The 19,926-nt window shown below is 38.2% G+C and overlaps 2 protein-coding genes across 2 annotated transcripts in view; one reads left to right on the forward strand and one right to left on the reverse strand.

The window, feature by feature from the left end:
- On the forward strand, positions 1-4,711 carry LOC306887723 (eomesodermin-like). The gene is made up of 7 exons (XM_079445710.1): positions 1-80; positions 1,245-1,754; positions 2,556-2,710; positions 2,785-2,906; positions 3,041-3,202; positions 3,280-3,341; positions 3,802-4,711. The coding sequence occupies exons 2-7, from the start codon at positions 1,261-1,263 to the stop codon at positions 4,535-4,537; spliced, it is 1,731 nt and encodes a 576-aa protein (XP_079301836.1). The 5' UTR covers positions 1-80; positions 1,245-1,260; the 3' UTR covers positions 4,538-4,711.
- Positions 4,712-5,758: 1,047 nt separating this feature from the next.
- Positions 5,759-19,926, reverse strand: part of LOC306887735 (uncharacterized protein) — a 17,578-nt gene continuing 3,410 nt past the window's right edge. Inside the window, exons 6-8 of the mRNA XM_079445726.1 lie at positions 9,730-9,882; positions 9,141-9,260; positions 5,759-8,309 (exon numbers count right to left, since the gene is read on the reverse strand). Coding sequence (XP_079301852.1) covers positions 8,208-8,309; positions 9,141-9,260; positions 9,730-9,882 — 375 coding nt within the window. The 3' untranslated portion in view covers positions 5,759-8,207. The remainder of the gene's footprint in view (positions 8,310-9,140; positions 9,261-9,729; positions 9,883-19,926) is intronic.

A 19,926-nucleotide genomic window follows, 5' to 3' on the forward strand; every position in this document is an offset into this window, starting at 1 on the left:
GAGGCCCTCAGGAGCCCCGAGCTCTTGCTCTCGTTATCACCTCCATCGGGTCTGAAGTACAACACAAGAGACATGAACTGGTGAGTTATTCATCTGTTTAAATAATGCATTATATTTACTGTTATTTTGCATCTAAACAAGCAGCTTTGATGTGTTTTCCACCTATAACTAATGTTTTATCAGTTTTACACAGAACCATCCTTTCTGATAAACGACAATGTATTTACCATCATTTAGTTCAACAGATATATTATTAAATACTTTCTTTTATATTTGCCTTCTGGACCCAGACAGTCATTGTTGTTTATCGGAAACTCATTAATCAATGAATTAGGCGTTAATTAGTTTAAACACAAATTCCCTGCACCGTTCTGAAATATATATTTAGGTCTAAAAGCAGAAACTGGATTCCACTCGTGTCTAATGAGCTCAATTTAATGTCATTCCGAGAAAAACAATTAGTTATTTTAAGTCATAATTATTGTATAGCATACCTGTTCATTTAGCAGAACGCGTTTATGCAATAATGTTTCTTCATTGTTAAAGATTAATAAACGGACCATATTTTACAATAACTTGGTAAAAACTAATTTAGATAATTATTAGGACTAAACTATTTTTTGTTCATCCATTAAAAGCAGAATTGATGCTAAAATTAAAAAACATTAAGCTGATTAAACTGAGAATAATAAAGTATAGACTGCATAAACAATGACTTTTAAAAATCGAAAGTGCCAGGGTTATGTAGGAAGATTTAGATTTGAATGATTAATGTTTATAAAAATGTTATTCGATTAAATGCAACAGCGGAACAGCTTTGAGCTGAATAACAGAGGAGCACTATATCATTTAAATGCTCTTAATCAATTTATTTAGGCTATAAACGTAATTAAATAATATTGCTTGCCTGCACATATTAAAATAATAAAGTGATATGCATTTTAAGAAGGAATATCTGATGTACCTATGCCTAATAAACACCTCGCCGATTAAATAAAATACATTTAATTTAACAGCTAAAATATGATGAATATAAATAAACTTCTAATTAAATAAAATTGTATTTTATTATTTTAATTGCCATGGAGGATTGAATTATTTCAGATCTTTAAAAGCAATAATTTTCACTTTGTCGCTGTCTGTGACTGAATCATTTTTAAACAATCATGTGTTAATTAATATCTTTTTAATGTAATGTTGTGTAGATATTATTGACATGAACGCATTAATTGTGTGGTTTGCAGTGATGGCAGTAACTGAATGAGCATCATGCCCGGGACCGGATCCGGTTCTGCGCTCTCCTCAAACGCGGATGAGGACGGGAAAGTTTCACCGATCATTTGTGAGGATGAGCTATGGAGCGGCGGCCGGTACAGACTCGACGGACTCGGGTCCAATCGCTATTTGATGATGGGCTCGACGCAGCAGACGCAGGAGAGTTCGAGTCCGTGTTCCTTGTTTCCGTGCACGAGTCAAACCGGAGGCGTGTTCGGCGGCTCGGACGGATCGCGGTACTACGGCTCCGTGCTTCCCTCCGCGGGCTTCTGTCCGTCTCTGTGCGCGGGACGCGGCGACTTCGGCGCGGGATATCAGTTCGGACACGGTTCTGGAAGCAGCTATCACTCGTATCAGGGCTCCGGTCCCGGGATCGGCTCCACGGCTCTCTCCAGAGCTCAGGTGTACCTGTGCAACCGGCCGCTGTGGCTCAAATTCCACCGGCACCAAACCGAGATGATCATCACCAAACAGGGCAGGTGCGCGGAAACATGAACATGAACATCACCAGCCAATAGTTTACAGGCGATTATACGAACGCGCAGGGGATTATAAAGACAGTTTTAAAAATATTTATTACTGACAGAACGTTTAAAAATAAATATAAGTATTTTAACTGGCGTGTTACTATAGCAGCAGTGTCATAAATAGCCTATGTTTTAGTCTATAGATGTTTTATAATAATGTTAACTGCAATTAAACGCATTTAATGAACATTTAATTTAAAGTAAACAACAACAGCCGGTTGATGGGACTTTAGAAGAGTTTTAAATATTCTCATTACAGAAATAGAGAGATCAAAAGAATATAAGTATTTCCAGCAGGAAAAATAACAAGATCCCGAATGAACTTCTATAGCAGCAGAGCTCTTGTGTTATAAATCTGTCTGAGACGATCGAAATTAGGCTAATAATTATAAATGTTAAATAAACACGCATTTTAATAATCCTATGCGCTGAAGCTATATTTAAATACTCTTCGTTTCAAATAGGCTTTTATTTCTATAGTTAATCACACATTTTGACGTGTGTTGTAATAAAAACTGTTATAATTAATCAGTTTACACCTATATCACAAAGTTGAGCTATTTTTATTTTTTAAATGTTTGCGCCATATAGCGCTTAGATTGAATTACACGCTTTTTAAAGCTCCTCAGAATATAAGTTCTTTATAAGCATGAATTATATGAATGCTGCAGATATATTTTGAAGGAATGAGTCGTATTGTTCGCGTTGAGATGGAGTAATTGCATCGCTGCTGCTGTTGTGTGTGCTGGACAGGCGGATGTTCCCGTTCCTCAGCTTCAGCATCACCGGCTTGAGTCTGACGACGCATTATAACGTGTTTGTGGAGATAGTTCTATCAGATCCCAACCACTGGAGATTCCAGGGAGGAAAATGGGTGACCTGCGGGAAAGCCGACAATAACATGCAAGGTACGGAGGACTGAAAAACCCAATAAGCTCCAGTATTATTATTACTTCATTTAAATTAGATTTGATTATTTTAGGAAATAAGATCTACATCCACCCCGAATCCCCGAACACAGGAGCTCATTGGATGAGACAAGAAATCTCTTTTGGGAAACTCAAACTAACAAACAACAAGGGAGCAAATACTAATTCTGCACAGGTAAATAAAGCATGATATTTAAAGAGAAGAACACTTACTGATGCTGAAATAATTCTGTAAATAAGGCTCTGTTTTTGTGATAATAAATAAATACTTTTAAACATGTTTACCTGAAATTGATGTCTCTTAATCAGATGATCGTCCTTCAGTCTCTACACAAGTACCAACCCAGGCTTCACATCGTGGAGGTGTCAGACGATGGAATTGAAAGCACAGCACGAGATTCTTCAAAGACTCAGATCTTCACCTTTCCTGAGAACCAGTTCATCGCTGTTACGGCCTACCAGAATACTGATGTATGACCAGACATCAAGATAGGTGTTCTTTACACACTCGATTAGCATCCATCTTCACTTCTGTGTTCTTCTTCTAGATCACTCAACTCAAGATCGACCACAATCCTTTTGCAAAGGGGTTTAGAGATAATTATGATTCGTGAGTATATTATTCCCATGTATATCATTGATATTTCACCATACACTCTTAAATATAAAGCTGCTTTATTGGCATCGATGGTTCCATGAAGAACCTTTAACATCCATAATTCCATTGAAATAAATGGTTTGATTACACTTTATTTTAAGGTGACCTTGTTACAGTGTAATAATGCATTTAAGTACTGAGTAATATTAATTACTATATGGTTAGGGTTTGGCTTGCATGTAATTATGCATCATTTTTAGTAAGTGCATGTAACGTGTAACAAGGACACCTTAAAGTAATGGTTCACTGAAAGGTTACAATAATGGTTCTTCTGTGAAAACCTCATTTTGAAACTTTTATTTTTAAGAGTGTGGAAAGGTTCTTCTAAGAACTGTTCATTGAAAGGTTCTTTGAGGAACCCAAAATGTTCTTTAGGAGCTTTGTTTTTATTGTATTTGCATTAATTTTTCAGGATGTACACTGTTTCGGAGCGTGAAAGATTCACACCGTCGCCGTCAGACTCATCTCGCACGCGCTACACCATGCAACCCTTTCTGCAGGATCAGTTTGTCAACAATCTGACCCCGAGTCGCCTTTACAACACTGAACGGACGGTTTCACAGACAAACATGCTTTCTCCTCCGGTGGAGGACGCTGGCGCTGCTCAGAGGTGGCTGTTCACTTCAGTGCAGCAAACCAGCGGAAGCAAGCTGGAGCTGACGGCATACGAGGGCGATTACTCCAGTTCGTTATTACCATACAGTTTCAAATCCTTACCTCTGCAGAGCACACACTCGCTGGGCTACTATCCAGACGCCGCCTTCGCATCCGTCACTGCAGGATGGGGCTCCAGAGGCTCTTATCCCAGAAAAGTGGCATCCGGATTGCCCTGGTCTCCCAGACCGAGTCCCATGGATTTCACAGACGACCATATGCCAGATAAGGACAAATCTAGGGAAGGAAACACATTTAGTCAGACTGCGGCCTTGATGGAGAACACACCGCCGTCTTTGAAACCTCTAGACTCTGTGGAACCGAGCATTTACTCGGTGGTTTGCAAACGGCGGCGGGTTTCCGTGAGCGAGTCTGGAGCGGAGAACTCTCCCTCGGTCAAGTGTGAAGACTCCAGCGCTTTAGAAAACTTCAACAAGGACAGTTCACCGAACTCCAAGACCATCGGCTATTATGCTTTCTACACCAGCAGCTAGAGAAACCTCCAGTCTCGTCTGATTTTGGTGTGAATGTGTTTAACTTTGAATTCATCAATTTGGCTCTTTTGTAATTTAATAAAACCTCAAACAAATCATTTCTTTCAAAAGTAAGATGATGTGTCATTTTGAAAATCCTGTTATATGCATTAAACCACTGCTGTTTTGGATTGGTATTTTTTTTAAAACATCTCTTTTCTTCTGAATATACAGTGTTATTAATTAATTTGAAGTATGCAAACATGATAGAATGAAATTCAAAAGAGCTTTGAAAACTGGTGCATTTACTGCAACTATATATAAAAAACAGTAACACTTTAGTTTAGGGAATAATTCTCAAGTTGTCTATTAACATGCATATTACTAGTATATTGGCTGTTTATTAGTACTTATAAAGCACATATTCTGCATGACCAACTACTAACTATTAATAAGCAGAAATCAGGAGTTTATTGAGGCAAAAGTCTTTAAGTAGTTCATAGTTAGTGAGAATTGGTCCCCAAACTAAAGTGACCAAAACTAAATCTAAACAAAACAAGCAGAACAACATCACAACAGCATATCTACAGAGATAAAGCAACTCAGATCAAAGATCAATAAGTGAATGGTCTCGATGAATCTGTGAATAGACTGATTGAATGTGTGTTATGTGAATAAGGAAAATACTACATGAAACATGCACAGATATGGTGGATTATTACATATTAACAGAAATACAGAAGTTGTAAAGTTGTACAGATAGAAATATGTAGCAAGTAAGTTAAATGTTGAGGACACTGACCTCTAGTGTAAGAACACAGCAGTGAAGAACATATAATCAATCCCTTAAAGACAAATTATATCATCATCCACTTGTTCCTGAGTTTGTTTCAGCTGCTGAACACAAAAGATGATATTTTGAAGAATATTTGTAACCAAACAATTGCTGGTAGTCATTGACTTCTATAGTATCTTTTTTTTTTATATACTATGGAAGTCAATGGCTACCAGCAACAGTTTGGTTACCAACATTCTTCAAAATATCTTCTTTTGTGTTCAACAAAAACTCGTACAGGTTCGGAACAACTCGAGGATGAGTAAATGATGGACATTTTCATTTTTTGGGTGAACTATCTCTTTAAAAGACTTTTTAAAATCATTTTACAAAGATTTTAGGTTTGATAATGTCACATGAAACCGTTCACTGAAAAAAAAATGATTCATTGAATTTACTACATTTTTGTAAGGTAAGTGTTTGCAAGCTATTTTTTTTTATTTATTTTTTTAATGGAGTTTTTCAAAATAATCTGCATAGACAGTAACGAGTAAAGCATTAACAGTGTACAATATATGTATATATATATATAAAACAAATAAATAGAAAAGGGACAACAGCGGTGTGGTCTAATTCAAAACAATATTACAGTACCACCATCTAAACAATTAAGGATACATAATAGACTTATAATCAATGCCAAGACAGTTCAAAGGAGTTACCCACAGCTTCTGAAATGATTTGGGTTTATCCTTTAATATACATCCACGCTTTTCCATAAGTATGGCTTCTTTAATCAGAGTTATCCAGTGCTTGATAAGAGGGGGTTCTGTCCCAACACATTTATTCATAATTCATCTTCTCCCCAACATCAACAGAGGTTTAAAGACATCTGAGTATTCCACAAAAGCACATTAATGGAGAGGCTCTGTTTAAATATTATAGAGCGTTTGTCACAAACACCATTCCAAAAGACAATGGAAGAATGTGCCGATACTGTTATTACATCTGGGACATTGGGGTGATACAGTATTATATACTTTGCTGTATTTATGTGGAGATATATAAGCTCTATGTACAATATTAAACTGCATTATATATTGCATATATAATAATATCTTCCCAGACATTTTCGTCAATATCACATGTTAAATTCTCACTCCATGTCTTCTGCAACAAGATCAGGTTGTGTGCTTTATAATGATTAAACATGGAGTAAAAATTGGATACGAAGTGTTTAACTTCAGTATTCTTAATAAAAAATCTATCCAAAAAGAAATCAGAGCTATTCATGGTAAAACTGCCATGTCTAGTATTCATAGAAATCATTTTTGGGGGATATTATGCTTGAAATGTAACTCATCAAATCATTATGGCTCATATATCCTGTATATTCCCACATTAACCCAACTACCAAATTGAGAGCCCATATTAGTATGGAAATAATTAGTATTATAGTCCGTGTAGATAGGATGGGCAGGCTCTGATTAGAGACCTTCTGATCTGTGACCAGGCTTTGACAGCTATGATGATGAATGGGTTTTCTGGTCTAATGAGTTGCTCAAAGAAACTGGGTTGCAAAACTCTTGTTCTATATCTACCATAGAGCCTCTTCAGGTTTATGTACCCAATCTAGGATGATCCTAGCCTGAATTGCCCATGAAGAGACCATCCACCTTTATCAGTGGGCAACTGTAGAGTTTATAGTTTGACTTTAGGTCGTTTACTGGCCCAAATAAATTTAGACACAGAGCTATTGAGATCTTGTAGCTTGCTGCAGAAGAAAGAGTCCTGCTCAATCATGAATCTTCTATAATAGAGTTTAACATCTTTATATAACATCATGATCTATTGGTTTCTGTTAGTGTTGGGTTGAGAGAAATCAAACTCAACAGTGACACTAACAGCAATACATGAACTTTATATCGCTCCTTCAAACGCTTTACAAAGTGCTTGTGTGTACATAAGCATTCAAATACATTCAAAAGAAACTAAAACACTAACATTACATAGTTAACATTCAACAGTCTGAGTTTGACGCAATGCAGAAGCACTTTTCCTTCGAACCGTTCATAGATGAACAAATATCATAAATAATATCTCAGCGGTCAGCTTGGAACGGTTGTTTCAGTCATGCAGCTACAGCTCCTGATCCAAATACTGAAATACTCTCTAAAACTACTCAACAAACTCACATTTCAATAGCAGTTTCTAAATCTGACACTGACAGTCTTATTTCTTTCCCTTAAACAATCTTGTATATCAGGGTTTCTGCGTTTTATGAACGTAAATGCAAGACTTCTGAGACTAATTCAAGAAAACTGAAGGAATAAAAGGGAACTCAATGCTTCAATATGTTCTCAAGGTAAATGTCTATAAGGAGAACACAATGAGTTATATAATTCAAAGCATGAAAATACAATTCCAACACATAAAAATCAACTTCATTCAAAGGGAAAACTAGTTTTCATTCCCCATAAACGTCCTTCATATTGATCAATTTCTTAAAAGCAAGACTTCATTTCTTGATTTAAGGATGTTTAGATATTAGTACTTGAAAACAAGACAAAAATACTGAGGAAGATATTCATTTTTGCAGTTCATGCAACGCCACGAGTTTAAGAATGCGTGACTTTTTTGCTCTTTTAAAACCTTCTTAAAACCTTTTAATGTGGTTGTTTTTAAAAATGCATCATTTGAGATCAAAAGTTCACGTCTTCCAGAAAGTTGTCTAAAGGTCCATCAGATGTGCATCTGACGCAAGTGAAAAATAGTGTTATGATAAAAGACATTACACTAATAAAGGGCCTTAAACTGAGCCCTGTGGACATTATTAGACATCGAATAAAATACCAGTCATTAAAGCTCTACTTTAGAGCATAGAAATCTCACTGATCTGGACATAAATGACCCGGGTCAGACTTGGATGGGTTTTCTGCTGCTCTGTAGTTCTTCTTTCCATTTTCTCATTGCCCACTTCTGAGTAGAAACTCCAGAAAGAGTCGAGCGTCGTTCCTCCTGCAGGAACAGAGAGACATTCACATCATCTTCTACTCACTTCCTAACGTTAGAATAAAAGCACTGTGATGAAACTCTGAAATAAGACATTCATCAGCCAACTTTCTGGAGCACCAAGATCATGGGCTCGATTCCCAGGGAATGCATGAACTGATCACATGTAGAATTGGATAAAAGCATCTTCCAAATGCACGAATGTTAAAAAGTTAAAAAAAAAAGGTTAAAGGTTAAATGGCCCTGAAAAAAATAGTCACACTTGTAATGTTCGCACTGGAAATGAATTTCATCAAGTGGAAATGTTTGGTACTGCGCCCAAACTAAATTTTACTGTGATTTTTTTTTGTGATAACCTAAAATTTGGAACACAACTTGTTTAAATATACAGCTTTGAGATCCTCAGTTTTTGAGTTTTGGAAAATACATATTTCATATTTCAAAAATAGTATTTTTGTGCATGTTCAATTTTTTGTGCATTAAACTTCTATCATTTTTTTTCTTTTCTTTTTTCACTTCAGCAATGATCTGATTTTCTTTTCAAAGAGACCAAATTTCTTAGATCTGATGACATTTTAAGTTAGAAATTTCATTTTCAGGTCATCGCTCAAAAAGTGATTCACAGGTAACCTACTAAGTGCAATAAAATCCCCTAAAAACTGGAAATATTAAATTAAAAACATCACTGAACTAAATTATAGCACATTTATTTAATTGAAATGTAAAAATGTCATTTTTGATCACCACACAAGAGCTGCAGAGGTTGAAAAGAGGACTTGGAGTCATCTGAGATGATTTTGCTCTCTAATAATGAATGACTTCAGTCTCCATACACACCTCATAGGCCGGCGGTTCTGAAGACGGAACCGGACTATAGGCTGGCGGTGAATAATCCACGTCGTCACCGAGTGCTGTAGCTGCAGCTGCGTTCATGTGGATCACCATCAGACGCTTTCTCTGGAGAAGCAGCACATCGACACATCAGCATCTCATGCAGGCATTACACAACATCATAGATCTCAAACCAGACCCTGGACACAAAACCAGTCAGAAGATTTATACATAATCTGAGAGCTGAATAAATAAGCTTTCCATTGATGTATGGTTTGTTATGACAATATTTGAAAATCTGGAATCTGAGGGTGCAAAAAAATCTAAATATTGAGAAAATCTCCTTTAAAGTTGTTCAAATGAAGTTCTTAGCAATGCATATTACTAATCAAAAATTAAGTTTTGATATATTTACGGTAGGAGATTTACTAAATATCTTCATGGAACATGATCTTGATATCCTAATGATTTTTGTCATAAAAGAGAAATGTATAATTTTGATCCATACAATGTATTGTTGGTTATTGCTACAAATATACCTGTGCTACTGATGACTGCTTTTGTGCTGCAGGGTCACATATAAACACAGATTTACCGATCTACACCAGCAGCACGAGGTTGTGAGGATGATAAGAGAGAAGACGAGTGCCAGAGCATTACAGGTGATGAAGGTGATGTTTGCGGTCTGAGAAGAGGAACTCTCCGAACGGCTGCTGAGGAAATGTGTGCGCAGAACAGCTCCAACAATCTACAACACCCAGATGAAGAACCAGGGCATTACTAATATACATGAATATATTAATCATTACACTGTAACAAAAAATCCAACTCTTGAAAAGTTCTACTAAAATTGTATTTTTTGAAAGTAGCCTGAACAAAGCATTTTTAGTAGACGTTAGTTTAATTTTGATTAATTTTGCAACTGCATGTCAACTAATTCTCATTATTTTGCTACTACATGTCTACTAACTCTCTGAGTATACTGTTAGGTTAGGCTTAGTAGAATAAGTTGTCATATACTTGCAAAGTTTCTCATAGTCAGTATGTTGTGGACCCATCATAATAGTGTTAGAAGATATTAATCAGTCTACTAATACTCTAATGACTGCTAGTTGACATGTAGTTGCAAAGTTACTCACTGTTAGTAGAATGTCTAAAGTGGACAAAATAAAGAGTTACCCAACATTTGACATTGAACTGTATTGCACAAGTTCCCAGCATGCATTGCAGCTTGAAAACATTTTATGTTCATTATTATTAATATATTATCATTGCTTAATTTATGCTGTCAGATGTGGATCAGAACTCATATTATTATGGATTTAATATTTGTTGATCCTCACCATGGATGAGAATCATGTGCTGAGGAATATGTGCATCTCATTACATAAATTATTAATACATTTGTCTATCAGCAGCATACATGTGTGCCTTTAGTTTTAAGTAAGTTTGAAAATAAACAAATCTTAAAGAGGATTGTTAAAAAAAGAAATATTATCTCATTTTAAAATGTTAAAACTCAATAGATTGGCTTTTATTCATTAGATGAACTGAAGTTTTGAGGTTGTTGGTTGCTAGTTGAGTTAAGTTGAGTGTAAAAGGTTTTTTTAACAGTGTAGGACCCAAGTGTAACATTAAGAGTTACTTGACACAGGGACAGGTCACTCTAGGCACCCGATATTGGACCAGTGACTAGGTTCGTTACAGGAGGGTAAGTGATCAAGGCACACAAGGACACAGATGATAGCTGAAAATGACTCAAATGTATTTTGTTGGTGCAAAATTAATAATAATAAAAAAAACAAATGTAATACAACCACAACAACAATTGAAGAAAAATTAATAAAAACAAATGAAATAATTGTTCTCTTCAATCCCTTGTTGTTCTTTTTGGTATTTTTCCTTTTGAGCTCTGCTCGCTATTTAAATAGGTTTATAAAAAGCTTTCTTTTCTATTTGTTTCTAGGTATTCAACTTATATTTCAGTTGTTTAGTTTCTACTTTGGTTTATAGATATTTAGTTTTACTAACTGTTAGTTTAATAAAAGCTTTTCTTATCTTTAGGTTTTTATATCTTTATATAAAAACTCATAGAAAATATGAACCCAAATTAAAACAATGGAAATAAGAAAAGAAAAGTACAAAATCACAATAGTTCAATTTGAAACAATTTGAAAACAATTCCAACAATATAACAGTCAATAACTTCTCAGTCTGTGTATAAATGAATGTCTCTTTGTCATCCTAAGTGGAAAAATATGTTAGTGTGTGCAAAAGTCTCTTGGTGTAGATGAAAACTTTGTTTCAACAGTCAATGGTGCAAAATGATCGCTTAAGGAAAAGTCCGATCCTACCGATCAGAATATATGCAATGAACTGGATTCCACCTGATCAGTAGAAGCACTAATCCATTGGAACGCACAGGATTACTCCGTCCGCACTTCTCAAATTCACAGAGGTTCAGTTGGGAGGCTCGCCATCTCATGGTATGAAGGGTTTGATCCAATCACACCAAAAAAACCTGACCTGTTCATACAAACAGCGTCTTAAGTTTCAAAAGCATTTACACACCATTTCCTTTAGATCAAAACAATGTACACACACTACACATTCATCAATCATCTATCAATCTATATGAAAATAGTATTCAAAAACCCTTTTCTCTCATATTCAGCATATATAAAACATACCAGAATTACAAACATAAAACACTTCAGAAATTCAATAAACAATTATAACATTCAGTTTTCAGTAAGTTGAACAAATATTACTTAGAAACTCACCAAATCCGGGGTTCATATGCTTTTAACCCACATTGGATTTCACAGGGGTTCTCAATCAACAATCATCAGCGGCAATGTCAACAATCACGTTCTAAAAATAACCCAATATAGTTAAATAATAGGTCTGCCACATATTATACATCATATTATTTGAATATTAGAAAGGATTATTTAGATATTTGCCTCAGATTCATCTTAGTTTTTTTTCTCTCTCACGATCAGCAATGTGTGTGTCTCTCGTTGCTTTCGCGTCTCGTCTCGATGACGTCACGCGCAATCTCCGTCAATATGTTAATTAGGCATTTAGTCATTTTATCAATTTATAATTTTAAACTGCAATGACTTTATTCAGCTTTTTGTTTAATACTTTCAGTATTTTATTAGAAATATAATTATTTGAAAATTATATTATTTTCTTTCTGTTTCTTAAATAGCTGAATTCTTACTTGTGTTACACCCTCCCCTCTTAAATCTATGCAAGTCCCTTTGCATAGCTAAAACCTAAGACTTTAGAGCTTGGGGTGTCTTACTGATTTGGGATGTTCTGCAAGTGTCTCTACAAAAGCAGTGTTCAGTCCTTGAAGCAGGGATTGGATAATGGATATCATTGGGTTTCCCATTTCCGGGTAAGTCAGTCTTTTTGACTTCTGCTTCACTCTTTTGGACCTTCTTAACTGAATTTCATCCTCACTTGCACTTTGATCTGTTCCATCCTCAGGTTCAGTAAGTTCAGCAGATTCAGCTGATTCTGTTCTCCTTCTCCTCAATGGAACATCAGGTACACTTTCCTCAACTTGAACAACTTGTGTGTCATTGCCCTTCTCGTTTCCATCAGGTACATCCAGTGTTTGCTGCTCTACTTGAGGTAAGTGGCTTCTTTCTTTCAGGTTTTCATTTACAGGTCCTGTCCCACAGGAGGAAGACTGGGTTTCAGGTAAGTACTGAATATCGGGTAAGCATTCCATTTCAGATGAATCATCTCTTCTGGGTACGTTTCTTGCATTCCCAGCCTCTGTACCATGACTTGGAACAGATGATTGAATTTCAGCATCAGAGTTAGAAGAAACGTCTTTAAGTTTTCTGACCACATTGTACTCTCTGATGACCCTTTGTGTAGGAATGGCTGGAACTTCAGAGAATTGGGGTACATAGTCATCTTCATCAGAACTTTGATAGTTTTCCTGACATTCATCAGTTTCCTCATCTCTGTTTTGTCTGGTTACTCGTTTTCTCTGAGGTTTTGTTACATCAATTTCATCCTCCATCAGCGGAGATAAGAATCCACAAGGTAACAACAAATCTCTGTGTAATGTCCGTAAGGGACCATCTTGTCTTTCGGGTTTCACTGTATAGACAGGTAATTCACCAGCACGACTCACTACAATGTGTACCACGGGATCCCATCTGTCAGCTAATTTGTGTTTTCCGCGTACCCTCACATTTCTAACCAGGACACGGTCACCTTCCTCGAGAGATGACTCTGTTACTTTGCGGTCGAAACGGATTTTGTTTCTCTCTGCAGATTTGGCTGCATTCTTCTGAGCTAATTTGTAGCTCTCTTGAAGATGAGTTTTCAGTGATTGCACATACTGCGAATGGAACTTAGGATTGTCTTGACTCACTGTAGTGTTGAAAATCAAATCAACTGGCAATCTTGGCTGTCGTCCGAACATTAGCTCGTACGGTGTGAATCCTGTCGTTTCATGCTTTGTACAATTGTAGGCATGTACAAGTGGTTTCACAAAGTCTCTCCATCGGATTTTCTCTTGAGTTTTCAAGGTACCAAGCATTCCTAGCAGCGTGCGGTTGAAACGCTCGACCGGGTTCCCTCTAGGATGGTACGGTGTAGTTCTAACCTTTCTGATTCCAGCAATGTCACAGAGTTCTTTGATCGTTTTGGATTCAAAGTCGGGTCCTTGATCACTGTGGAGTTTCTCAGGCACACCATAATGCACTATGAACTGTTCCCACAAAGTTTTAGCAACTGTTCGGGCTTTTTGGTTTGGGGTGGGAATTGCAACTGCATACTTGGTGAAGAAGTCTGTTATTACCAAGATGTCTTTGGTGTTGCTACGGTCGGGTTCCAATGACAAAAAGTCCATGCACACTAACTCTAGTGGCCGGGTAACTTGGATGTTCACTAGAGGTGCAGCTCTTTCCGGTAAGGTTTTTCTACACACACAGCGATTACAGGTCTTGACTTTATTTTCGACATCCATGGCCATTCTGGGCCAATAGAATCGGGACCGGATGAGATCAAGGGTCCGTTCTATTCCCATGTGACCCATATTATCATGTAGACTCTCCATGATCATGGCTCTTAAGTCAAGTGGTAGAACAAGCTGGTAAGTCGTACAGTCTCCATCGGCTCTTTTGCGATAGAGAATACCATCCTTTAACTCAAGTCTTTTCCATTCTCTCAACAGGAAAGGAAGTTCTGGAAGCTCACGTCTAAGTACAGGTAAGACAGTACATCCTGATTCCAACTGAATGATTATTTCCCGCATGGCTGGATCATTTCTCTGCTTTTCTTTCAGTTCCTGTTCCGACATGCAGGGAACAACGGAAGATCCTTCCATCTGCTTGTAATCTTCAGGAATTGCGTCTGGACTCATGGAAAGTGATTCAACGAGAGTGATACCATTACTGCCACCTGCTTGATGTAAGGAATGTTTTTCACAGACTGCTTGGATTGCATCCATGGAAACTGAGATGGAATTGGCCGTTTCAGGTGAATGGTACAAAGTAAACTGCCGTATTCGATCATGTTCCTTTTGAGATGTAGGATCATTTACCAGATCACCATGAGGTCGTCTCGAAAGTGCATCCGCATCGAGATTGTTCTTTCCAGGTCGATACTGGAGAGTAAAGGAAAAGGTAGACAAAGCAGACAACCACCTATAGCTTGTTGCATCCAACTTGGCTGAAGTTAAAACATAAGTAAGGGGGTTGCTATCTGTGATCACCTTGAAAGTGTTTCCATAGAGGTAATCGCAAAGCTTTTCAGTCACTGCCCACTTCAAGGCTAGGAATTCCAGCTTGTGAGCAGGATACCGGGCTTCACTTCTTGACAACCCTCGACTGGCGTATGCAATTACTCGTAGCACTCCCTCTTGCTCCTGATAGAGCGCTGCACCTAGGCCGGTGGTGCTTGCGTCTGTGTGTAGCACATACGGCAACCCAGGATCTGCGAATCCTAACACTGGTGCTTCGGTAAGTTTTGAGATGAGTGTTTCGAATGCTTGCTGACAGTCAGCTGTCCATCGCCCTCCGAAAAGTTCTTTGGGGTCAAGGTAAGTCCTTTCCTTACTTTTCGTCCTGCAACTTTTCTGAAGCGGAGGATATCCCACGGTAAGTTCATTCAATGGCTTTACGATGTTTGCATAATCCTTAATAAATCGCCGGTAATAACCAGAGAAACCCAGGAAGGAACGCAACTCTTTCAAGTTCTTCGGACTTGGCCAGGTCTTGATGACTTCTATTTTCTGGGGATCCGTCTCCACACCGTTTTCTGAGACGATGTGACCGAGATATTTTACTGACGTCTGGAAAAACTTGCACTTCTCCAACGAAAGCTTTAACCCATAATCTCTCAAACGTCCTAAAACATGAAGACGACGTCTTTCGTGCTCTTCTAGGGTATCTGAGAAGACAATCAAATCGTCCAAGAACACTAGGACTTCTGAGAGGTTGATGTCACCCATGCACTTCTCCATCAGCCTTTGGAATGTGCTGGGAGCATTTGTGATACCTTGGGGCATCCTATTAAACTCCCAAAAACCTAATGGGCAAACGAAAGCGGTCTTGGGTTTGTCTTTCTCTTCTAGTTCGATCTGGTAATACCCAGATTTGAGGTCGAGCACTGAGAACCATTTTGAACCTCGAAGTGCTGAAAAGGTTTCCTCCAAGTTGGGTAAGGCATATGCATCCTTGATGGTCTGCGTATTCAACTTGCGGTAGTCGATGCAAAGTCTTATCTCGCCGTTCTTCTTCCTTACTACAACAATAGGGGAAGAGAAGGATGACTCTGATTCACGGATGATACCAGCATCTAATAATTCCTCTAAATGTCTGCGGACAGCTTCAAGATCGTTGGGATGGATCGGTCTTGCTTTGTGCTTGAATGGGGTTTCGTCGTGTAATTTGATGGTGTGTTTCACTTTGCTCGTTTGTCCAACATCCATGTCATGCAGTGCAAAGACCTCAGGCATGGTGCGCAGTTTCTGAGTGATTCTTCTTTTCCACTCTTCTGGCAAACTGGAATCACCGAAGTCAAAGCAAAGTTCTTTGGTGGATTTTGCATGGCTACTTGACTCTGAACAATCAGCTTGCACAATATTGTCCGACATCACTTTCTGCAGTGCATGAATATCTGCAATAACACTCTTTCCAGGGATGATGATATCATGCTCTGTCTCATTCTTCAACACCACTGGAACTTTACGCGATGGATGCTGAGGTAGGTTGAGTAAGCAACTGGCAACTAGCAATCCTCCTGGAAAAGGTGAATTCGAAGGGGGTTCCATCACAGCCCATTTTTCAACTACTTGTCCCTTTACACTCACCACTCCTTCAAGAACAACATTTCGACCCGCAGGAACAACAGTAGGGGTAACATCAGGAAGCCTAACGATTCCTATGCTGCTGTCTACTTTCTGTTGGCGTCTGTGCTCGATGGTCTGGATTACAGCTTGGTAACCAAATGGGACGGCTCGACAGACTGAATCATTCGTTTCAAGATGTTTGTCATATGCGAGATCCAAGGTGTTCGTGCCTATTAGCACTTTTGGTTGAGCAGTGCCTCCGGTTTCTGGAATAACCAGGGCAAGAGTAGACACTTCAACGTCAGATCCAAGAAAGTCTCTGGGGAATGCAATTTTTACTTCAACAAACCCCAGGTAGGGTACTGCTTGACCATTGGCTGCTTCTATTTCCAGCAAGTCATCTAGGGAAGTTATGCTTAGTCCAGGCAAATTCTGTTCATAAAACGAATAGGAAATGGTGGTCACTTGTGACCCTGTGTCAAGTAGACAAGAACAAGGGTTTCCCTCAATGTTCACTTGAGCAGTGCATTTTGTACCAATTAATCCTTTGGGTAGATCAACTAGACGGTTTATACCATGGGACCTCAAGTTACTGATGTTCACTGGTTTCTTGAGACTATTCTGACAAGTGACAGCCCTCGTACGTCTCGCTACCAGGGCTGGGCGGCGTTTAAAGTTCCTAAGGAACTTGGATCATACTGACTATCCCATAGGACTTGACGTTCTTTCAACTGTTTTCTCTTATCAGTTACAAGAGACGGGTTTGGGTCATTTTCACAAATTGAAACAACGTGTCCATCCTCGCCACATCGAAAGCAATAGCCTGGCTTAGGCCTGTGAGGTTGTTTATGGTCAGTTGTAGGAGGGTCTTTGCGAACTTGTATGTGCGTTTGCTTTGATTTACTTGAATTGCTCTTCGACTCAGAGTTCTTTTGTACACTGAGCTTTGTCATCTGACTCTGGAGCTCTGAAACTTGCTGCTTTAGCTCAAGAACAGCATCATTTGATGACAATTCACTTTGTCTCGTCGTTTTGCTCTTCTGCTTAGCAAGCTGGCTCTGAAGTTTAGCGATTTGTTTCTTTAACTCGGCAACTTCTGTATGTTCTGACACTTCATTGTGATTCAGATCAAGATGATTAGCAGTGACGACATGGGAACTGGCTCTTTGTCTCTGCACTCCTAAGTGCTGCTTCATGCGACTTTCTTTGGTGAAGTATTTGTTTTCTTCACTGCGCAACTGCAGAAGTAGCTCAGGAAATGGAGGTGGTCTGTTCCTTTTATGTTCAAGCTGAAGGTTGGCTATTAGCGTGTCATCCCAACAGCCCCGGCAGAATTGTTTCAGGAGCTGTCGGTCAGCTTCATCAACAGGAATACCGCCTCTTTTCATCACTTTGAGAAGGTTGGTGTACAATCGTTGCAAGTACAAAGAAGGTTTTTCCCCTGCATTCTGCAGCGTGTTCAGAAACTTAGCAAAGAGATCATCACCATCTTCTACGGTGTCAAAAGCAGAATCTAGGACATCAAGGTAAGCAGCAGGTAAAGCTTTTGCACCTAACTGCTTAACAATCTCTGACGCTGGCGGCAGCAGGCTGTCTAATATCTTTCTGGAACGATGTAAGTCAGACAGTGAAGGATCTTGGAGAATTAACTCTACACTGTTCCGCCAGGTGTCATAATCAACTTCGCCAACAGGTCGGGGAACTTTGCCTGAGAATACTCTTAGCCTGATTGATGCACTAGAGGGTGAAGCGCCATCACTTTTCAAAATATGCTCAATGATCATCCTTTGGACTTCAGGTGGGTTCACATCTTTTGTCTCCAGTGTGGGTGAAAAACTTCCTGTACTAGCTTTTTGGACTGTATCTGAGTTTCGTCTCTCATCTGAATGCTCAGTTCGCTTGGTTGGAAGCGGAATGTCAGAGGAAGAATGACCAGTCATTTGAGATGACTCAAGATCATTGGCATTAGCCAGATTGTCAGCGACATCAGTCGCGTTTGCAAGAAGCTGCTCTTTCAAGAGATCGTCGAAAGTTCTGCCACTGAGCTTTGCTATCCTCTTCAATTCAGCAAAATACTGGGTTGTGGCACTTTCAGTTACTGCTGAGGTATAGACGTTTGATAGAAGCTTTATGTGGTAAACAACGTTGTGTGGGCTCTTGAAAGTGTAGGGCAACAGGGGTTTGAGAGCTACTATTGCAGAACAACTTCCATACTCTACGATGACTTCTTTATGGTAAGGCGATTTGGGATCGTCTATGGTAAGGTGTCTATGGATACGACCATATTTGTTCAGGAAGTCAGTTAGATCTTCGTCAATTTCTGTGTTGGTCAGTCCACTAATTATTACTGAGTTTTCAATTACAACGGTTTCAAGCTCAATTATTTCCATTTTGACTCTATTTGCACCACTTAGTTTGATTTTTCTTTTTCTTTTTGTGCCCTTCAAAATTTTAAAATTTACAAACTATACCACTCCTGGCTGCTGGCTCGCCACTTTTGTAACATTAAGAGTTACTTGACACAGGGACAGGTCACTCTAGGCACCCGATATTGGACCAGTGACTAGGTTCGTTACAGGAGGGTAAGTGATCAAGGCACACAAGGACACAGATGATAGCTGAAAATGACTCAAATGTATTTTGTTGGTGCAAAATTAATAATAATAAAAAAAACAAATGTAATACAACCACAACAACAATTGAAGAAAAATTAATAAAAACAAATGAAATAATTGTTCTCTTCAATCCCTTGTTGTTCTTTTTGGTATTTTTCCTTTTGAGCTCTGCTCGCTATTTAAATAGGTTTATAAAAAGCTTTCTTTTCTATTTGTTTCTAGGTATTCAACTTATATTTCAGTTGTTTAGTTTCTACTTTGGTTTATAGATATTTAGTTTTACTAACTGTTAGTTTAATAAAAGCTTTTCTTATCTTTAGGTTTTTATATCTTTATATAAAAACTCATAGAAAATATGAACCCAAATTAAAACAATGGAAATAAGAAAAGAAAAGTACAAAATCACAATAGTTCAATTTGAAACAATTTGAAAACAATTCCAACAATATAACAGTCAATAACTTCTCAGTCTGTGTATAAATGAATGTCTCTTTGTCATCCTAAGTGGAAAAATATGTTAGTGTGTGCAAAAGTCTCTTGGTGTAGATGAAAACTTTGTTTCAACAGTCAATGGTGCAAAATGATCGCTTAAGGAAAAGTCCGATCCTACCGATCAGAATATATGCAATGAACTGGATTCCACCTGATCAGTAGAAGCACTAATCCATTGGAACGCACAGGATTACTCCGTCCGCACTTCTCAAATTCACAGAGGTTCAGTTGGGAGGCTCGCCATCTCATGGTATGAAGGGTTTGATCCAATCACACCAAAAAAACCTGACCTGTTCATACAAACAGCGTCTTAAGTTTCAAAAGCATTTACACACCATTTCCTTTAGATCAAAACAAT

The sequence above is a fragment of the Barbus barbus genome (genome assembly GCF_936440315.1).
Source record: "Barbus barbus genome assembly, chromosome: 21".
Taxonomy (NCBI): Eukaryota; Metazoa; Chordata; class Actinopteri; order Cypriniformes; family Cyprinidae; genus Barbus; species Barbus barbus.